The sequence below is a fragment of the Buceros rhinoceros genome, unplaced genomic scaffold, assembly GCF_000710305.1.
Source record: "Buceros rhinoceros silvestris isolate BGI_N320 unplaced genomic scaffold, ASM71030v1 scaffold7927, whole genome shotgun sequence".
NCBI lineage: Eukaryota > Metazoa > Chordata > Aves > Bucerotiformes > Bucerotidae > Buceros > Buceros rhinoceros.
The window spans coordinates 17409-24764 of NW_010423894.1; the positions used below are offsets into that span (position 1 = coordinate 17409).

Sequence of the window (7356 nt, forward strand, 5' to 3'; positions counted from 1 at the left end):
GCCAAAAGATGAGCAGTTTTATAAAAATTCTATCACTACCCTATTTCCTACTCCCTGCAGAACAGCTGTTTCAGTTTCAGAGTTGCAAGTACATTTGGATATAGCACCGTTGCCCGTGAAAAGTTGCCCATTAAGTGGTAGATATGTGGGAGGAAAAACCCATGCTGTGATATTTTGCTCTTTGACAAATAGAAATCTGCTTCAGTGATCGAATGCAAACTTTTTATGAGACAGCCTTAAAAATTCTGTTCTATTTGTACTCCAAGATACTTATTTATCAGTGTTTCTATTTTATTAGAATGAAACTGGCAAGAATGTACACAAGCTGGAGAAAAGGCCCTCAGAAAGGCCCTCGTTCTTTGGTGATGAATGGCTGTCTTAGCTCTTCACTCACAGGAAAGTTTTCAATGACTTTTCTTACACTGTAATTGGGGCAATTCAAATTTTTGTGTATATCTAGTTTTAAAAAAAAGAGCAAAACCTTTAGAAATCCAGAAAACCCAGATATAAACCCAGTGCATCCAGAGATGATTTGGGCGTTGCTGTCCTGGAATGGCAGAAAGTTCAAGGCTGCAACATGTGAGCTGAGCACCCAACTCGCAGACTGTGCCCAGTAATGAGTCGTCTGGAGCAGTGGGCGTAGGTGTTCTGAGCAACGTCCCTGCCTCAGGGTGGTGAGTGCCCTGGCTCTGTAAAAGCAAAAGCGTTCTGTTCTGTACTGTCCAAAAGCTGCTGTTAAGCAGTAGTTCAGCACCACTTGAAGCTCTTTGAAACAAGAAACTTTGGGCATATGTTCTTATATACAATTGATGTGGAATAAACGTCACCTCATCCTTATTGTTGCTTGTGTCCACCATATTACTGTGTCTGTAACAGATTCAGTGTTTCTTGAGTTTGTTCATTTACATGATTAAACACTTCGGGTAGCCATTCCCTCTCCAGGCCTAAATGGAGTCAATTAGAGTGTATTTACTGGGTATTCTTATTTGATCAGTTGGTTGGGGAAATGCAGAATAACTCATTAGGCAGAATTTATTATTTAGTCTTCCTACCTGTAGTTCAGCCTGAGGGGGAGATTTTGGAGCTTCACAACTTAATTATTCACCAACCTGTTTTCTATCTGACAACGAGGGGGAGGCATCTGCTCCAGTCTCATACATTATAGTGTTTCACATTTATTTTTCTTAGTTCAACTGCCATTAATCATAGGAAGGTCTCTTGGGAAAAGGCTGGTGAAGGGAATTGCAAAGTTTATGCTCTGAGATCTGTAGGGACTATATTATTCTTGCACCTCAATGTATAGAAACCAGTAGATTTTTCTCCCAGACAATTTGAGTGGTCAGCGAGTTCAAGCAACCTGCTATTGTGATGGATAGTTTTTTGTGTTACAGAATTCTAGCTCATGTAAAGAATGTAATTTTGAGTCTCAACTCTAGCTTGTTTTGGGAAGGGTTTGGGGAACTCTGGGGGCAGAATTAATAGAGGCAAATTATCGGCAAATTGCAAATCTCTGGCAGGCTTCTTTACTTTTTCCCCGGACGTATGGTTTGTCAGTCCACCTCTGCACGAACAGAGCCATTCTGTGCCTGACAAGTGTACACAAAGATGACTGAGATGAGCTAATAGGGGCTGCAGCAGCATCTTTCTGTCTATGCACGTCTGTCATCTTCTTAAAGCTCTTTGTGATTTTCGCAAAGAGAAGTCACAGAGTACTGGTCATTTGGTGCTAGAGGACATGTCAGAAGTGTTCCTTTGATGTTTAGTTACCTAATGGTAATCATTTCTCTTAAAGCCTCTCAGTGATGTAACAGTATAAAAACAGTGTGAAAATAGAAAGCCAAGGAGTGAACTTTGCAATGCAGAGAAAATCATAACACTGCAGTCGATCCTTTGCTTCCAGTTCACGTGTTGTATATGAATAGGCTTAATGCGACCCCCTTGAAGAGCTCTACAACTTGAAGCCAAAAGACTGCAGTTATCAGCCTGTTACACTGCTTCCAAAAGAGCTGCACTACACTGCAGTTTGTATTTATAGTTACTAGCTAGGAAGAAATAGAAATGTATTTGAGAGGCAAAGCTAGGAGTGGATTTTACAGTTCTTCAGCTTTTTTAGTTGAGCAAGTGGTTCATTTGGTCCTGAAAAAATTACCTTTATTAGTTTGCAGATCTGCAGCCTTAAGCTTAATCATTCTTTGAAACGGAATAACATTTGAGGGGGTTTTTGGGAGCTATTAAGGATTTCTTAAGCTGAATCCTGGTAATGAAACTAAAATTAAGCGAGTAAACCAAAAGGCATTGTAAATGCCAATTTGTATTTAATGCACAAAATAAACAGAAGTAAAGGCGAAGTAGTAAAATGATGTTAAGGGTTTGATGTGAACGTGCATGAAGCAAGGTAATTAAGTCAAAGAAAAGGACATAAACCAGTTTGTAAAGAGATTGCAATTAAAGTGTCACGAGTACTGTTTCTTTGTACTTCGGATAAGAAACAACTATTGAATTTTAAATCCCAGTGGAGGTAAATGTAAAGTTTATAGGTGACTGCCATATGTGCAAACCATTTAAAGGGCATGTGATACTTCACAAATGGGCCCTTTTGGGGAATAAATGGAAAACAGTATTTTAAGATGTAGGCTGTGTTACCTGGTTCTTTGAGTGTGGAGAGAAGTTTAGATAGTATGAAGTCTTCTGTAAGCTTTAATTGTTAAATTTCCCAAACTTCCAACAAATCATCAAAAGGGTTTGACACGACACAAACGGTGGTGCTGGAAGAGATCTGGAAGGAGCAGACACGTCATGGGTATTTGTACTGCCCTGTGCTCTTGCACATTTTCCACTCTGTAACTGGGAAGCGACTGTTAATAACATGCCAGCAGTTTCACGTGTATTTCTGTCCCAGTTCTTAGCAGAATGGAAGGAATAGGACCTGTTTGATGTTACTGCTTGGGACACAAGGCTTTATCAGGTGGTCAGAATTGAAACTCTGTGGACAGGTGCATTTTCAGCTGGTGGGTTTTCAGGTGAAGCAGCACAGGATCTGTAGGAACGCAGAGGAGAAAGCTGTAGTTGTGTGTATCAAGCGTGTGACCTGCAAGCTCAGAGATACCTTTTTTTTACATGGCAAGTAGTCCTTGTCGGTCTAACGGATCTCAGAGTCCTTTGCATTTGCTGTTTCATAAGGCTGTTGAAAGAGATTGTTTCTGTGTTTTAGAAGCAAAAGGGACGAGAAGTATTTGTTTCTCTGTTGGGGAACTAAGATGTGGAGATGATTCAACTAATCCTGGAGCTGCAGGGAGTCATTAACAGAGCCAGAATCGTGATCAAGTTCTGCTCACAACTTCTAATCCTGAGATGACCTGATTGGTCATTTGAAGTTTGTGCTGTTGTTAAAAGGAAATGCTGTAACATTTCTGACCTTTTGTTTGATGCAAAAGTAACTAATAAAACAATGTTAGGGCAAGAATTTCCATGGTGTGATGAGAAAAAGAGCAACTGACAAACCAAATCACCCATAACCAATTTCCTCCTATTTCTAGCAAGGGAGTAAATTGACTCAGAAGTGAGTGTTTGTTCTGACAGCGAAAACATCTACTTGCATGATGTTCCCTGCAGCCTTGGAGCCCATCATTCTGTATGAAAAGCATTTAAACAATAACAACCTAGATTTTTAGGAGACAATACTGACACCTCATCTAAAAGTTTTCTTTCTGTAATTGTATTCATTGATGCCAAGAGAAAGATACCGGCTTAAATGTATCTCCAGACTATTTGCTGATATGAGTCATTTAAAGTAATGGAAAGTTAAGCTAAGAATGTGGGTTGTTAGCCTTAAACTTTTGGAAAAGTTGATTTGCTAAATAGTTCCATTTAATTTTTTTCTTAGGACCTCAGAAATCAACTAGAGAAATTACATGGTGAAATGGCCGAGAAAGAAAAAGCAGTTGAACATCATTACAATATTCTTTTGAGTGAAAGCAATCAGAAGGTGCAGAGCCAAGAACTAGTTATCAAGCGGCTAACAGACAGTGTCAATCAAAAGGATCTGCTGCTTCAGGTAGGTAGGCTTCGATTGAAATGAAAATGGAAAGTTATAATTTGATTTTTGTTGGAGGAATTATTACAAAAATCACATTTGTATTTGGAATTACTGTTGATTTCGCTGATAATCCTTCACTTTTTAGAATGCTGTATTTGCAGAACAGACAGATAATTATAGAGTCGGTGGCATTCAAGATTTCTTGTTAGGTTTTTATGAAGCGTGTGGACAGAGGAGGAAGAAAGCTTTACTAATACTTATGTAGAATTTTCACTGTTGTGGTAAGATAATTTAAAAGCTCTGAAGTGCCTATGATCCCAGTTTATTGTGCGGAAAGTAGAAGTTGAGGAATAGGGATAGATACTGAAATATTTTATCATCTTTTTTGGAGCCCATTCAAAATGCCGTATGTGAGAGGGGAGCTGCTGAATGCTAACGGACCCCTGCTCAGGTTTTTTATAGCTGGAGGTGTAACCCCGGAAGGTGCCGATGGTATTCGACCAGCAGTGCAGAGGGGAATAGGTGAGGTTGCTCTATGCCTGGAGACCAAGGTGCAGACCTTGACTTACATTTAATATTTAAAAGATTGGGTAGCTGAGGAAAGCATCTGTTGATCTTTTTATTTGCTTCTATTTTGTTAAATTGAGCGCTTCTTTTGCTCAATGTGTGGAAAGAACATGTGCCAGATCGTCCTGGGTATTCTCATCAATTTTGTTTGCTTGTCTATTTTGCAATATAAAATCAGAGTGAATTTTGTAAAATTGTCTCATTGTTTTCTTTCTTTAGAAACTTGATGGAACAGTTAAAGAAAAGGACACAGAATTGCAGGAGCTCGTGAATAAGTACAAGAACCTTGTAAGAGCCAACGAAGAACTTGAACTGAAAAATGAGGGCTTAGTAAAGGAAAAATGTGCTGCACAGTCTCAACAGTCAATCGTCAAGATAGTCAGAGAGTTAGAGGTGAGTTTTTCATGACCCTGAGCATTTGCAGATAAATACCTTGACTTTGAATTGAAGAGAATTTTGACTTTGGCTCCATAGGTATGAACTCAGATATATTGTAATTCATCCGTGTAGCAAGGAGCTGTTTTTCCTTCACATCAGTAGCATATCAAAGTGTTCTCAATTATTAAGAAGATGACAATGGCTTTGTTAGTAAATGTGTGATTGTGGTGGTATTGATCTGGCATCACAAGAGCACATAGTGTGCTCTGTGCTCATCGTCACTAAACCCTTTACTCTCAGAAAGCACGTTAAAATGTTTTGCCTTCCATAAAGAGGCAGAGTTTTGCGGTCATTAGGGCAGACATATTTCCCCGAGTGGGAGGGTATCTGCGTTTCTGAAGAGAGGTGCAGAGGAGACTTTGTGTCTGTCTCATAGATAAGGGGAAAGATTGCACAGAGCTAGTGACCACAGGAGATAAATGGAGTGCGAGGATAAAAAATAGAGATAAGAGTGAAGATACGTCTAGAGCAAAAAGAAATCTGCTTTAAAGCAAAGAAGAAAGGACATGGTACAGAAATTTACATATTAAACAAGGTGGACAATACATGTACATTATTTTATTTGATGCCATAAATTGAAAAGACTCGTTAGTATCTGAAATCAGAGGTTAAAATTCAAGTTCCTTCCCCCTTCCCCCCCACTTCTGTACTAGCAAAAAAAAAAAGGCAGGTACTGCTAAGAAGTTGTTGAATCACTTGCTGATGCCATCAGCACGTTTTTTATTATTGCATACAGATTAAGGAACAAGTAAATTGCTTTTGAAGGTGCATTTCTTGTATTTTTTTATTGGTTGCAGCCTAGTGTGGTGGGGTCTCCAAAAGCATCAGGCAAATTAAAAAGTATTGGGCTAGTACGTACTAATGACGGAGAAAGCTATTTTGTTTCTTTAATAATGTATCAGTCATTAATGAGATTTTCTCATGGAAGTTCAAAATAAAGTGAGCTAATGGCAAAGGAAACATGAGGGCTATGTCTTGTGTCACATTTTGAACACAGTGGTGATGAGATGCTTAATATTTATGGACACTGGTATTAAACAAAGTAGATGCAAGCACACTTCATGGGTTGAGAAGCTCGGAGTACAGGAGCTGTGTGCCAGGGTGCCAGTGCGGAGTGTATCAAAGTATGTGTGAATATACATGCAGAGAAAGTAAAGCCTGTGAAAGGGTGAGTAGATATTCTCCCTCTGTAAAACAAACTGCAGAGCACGCACGTAACTTCTGTCACAAAAGGACCTAGGAGCGATGGGATATCATACAGAATTAATGAAAATCAAACACCAGCTTTCCTCTGTACGCACCACTTCCCACACAGGTGTATAACCAGGAGAGAGAACGGGCACGCGAAGCTGTGCGCCGTAATGACCCCGTGCCCACCCTCTAATCGCAATCTGTTCGCTGTGGCTGGTTCACTTAGTGGTTGTGAACAATAGCTAATCACAAGCCATTGTCCTCTCGGTGTAAGGTATCTCCGCTAAGAACCCACTCTGGCATATTAATCATAAGTTTTTGGACACGGATTACGCAGAGCTCTGCTCTCGTTCCCTGCCTTTGGGCTCTTTGATGACGTGACAGTGCTGCACCAACTCTCAACAAATGCACAGCTGGATCCTCCCCACCGGAGAGAACAGAAACTGAGCTCTTCTAGCCTCACTGATCTTTAAAGCTGAAGAAACTAGATTGAGAGATGCAGAACTTTCTCTCTTTCATCAGACCTTTCTAGTTTATTTTAATGTAACGATAAATTTTAAGCCAACCAACATCCAAAGCTCTGCTGGGTGCTTGGGCCAAGCCAGGGAAGATAAATGACACTTTCTAATTAGAGTTTGGATTCTTGAGCTACTGTCATGGGCTAGAGAGAGAGTGTGCGAGGGCACTGATAATTAGGTTAGTCATGCAACTGCTGACTCTGGTGTCTCTGAAGTCTTGGAATGAAATATATTTTACAGGCCAGGAATTGAGAAGTGCAGTGGACTCCATGCAATTTTGGAAACTTTAGTTGGTTTTGTGCTTAATGCTCTTCTGTCACAACCAATACTTCTACATTTACAACGCTCTTGTTGGAGCATTTGTTAGGTAAATATATTTCTAACACAGATTTTTAGACCTTTGTTGTTTATTTTACTACTGAGGAAAAAAAAGCAGCAAAATTGAGAAGAATGGCTCTTGCTGAGTCCTCGAGCTGTGCTTCTGGGTTCTGTTGTGTAGCACGTGTAATCTCGCACGCAGGCTGTACTGCAGTAAGGGGCCACAGTGATAGGAATTTTAATTCTAAATTGATTTCTCTAAGTGTAAAAAAAAAAAAAAAAAAAAAA

General features: G+C 39.7%; 1 protein-coding gene across 1 annotated transcript in view; it reads left to right on the forward strand.

Annotated features, from left to right (window-relative positions):
* The window catches only part of CDK5RAP2 (CDK5 regulatory subunit associated protein 2), a 74372-nt gene that overhangs the window by 15722 nt on the left and 51294 nt on the right, over positions 1–7356 (forward strand). Inside the window, exons 11-12 of the mRNA XM_010140594.1 lie at positions 3884–4054; positions 4823–4996. Of these exons, the coding sequence (XP_010138896.1) occupies positions 3884–4054; positions 4823–4996 (345 nt within the window). The remainder of the gene's footprint in view (positions 1–3883; positions 4055–4822; positions 4997–7356) is intronic.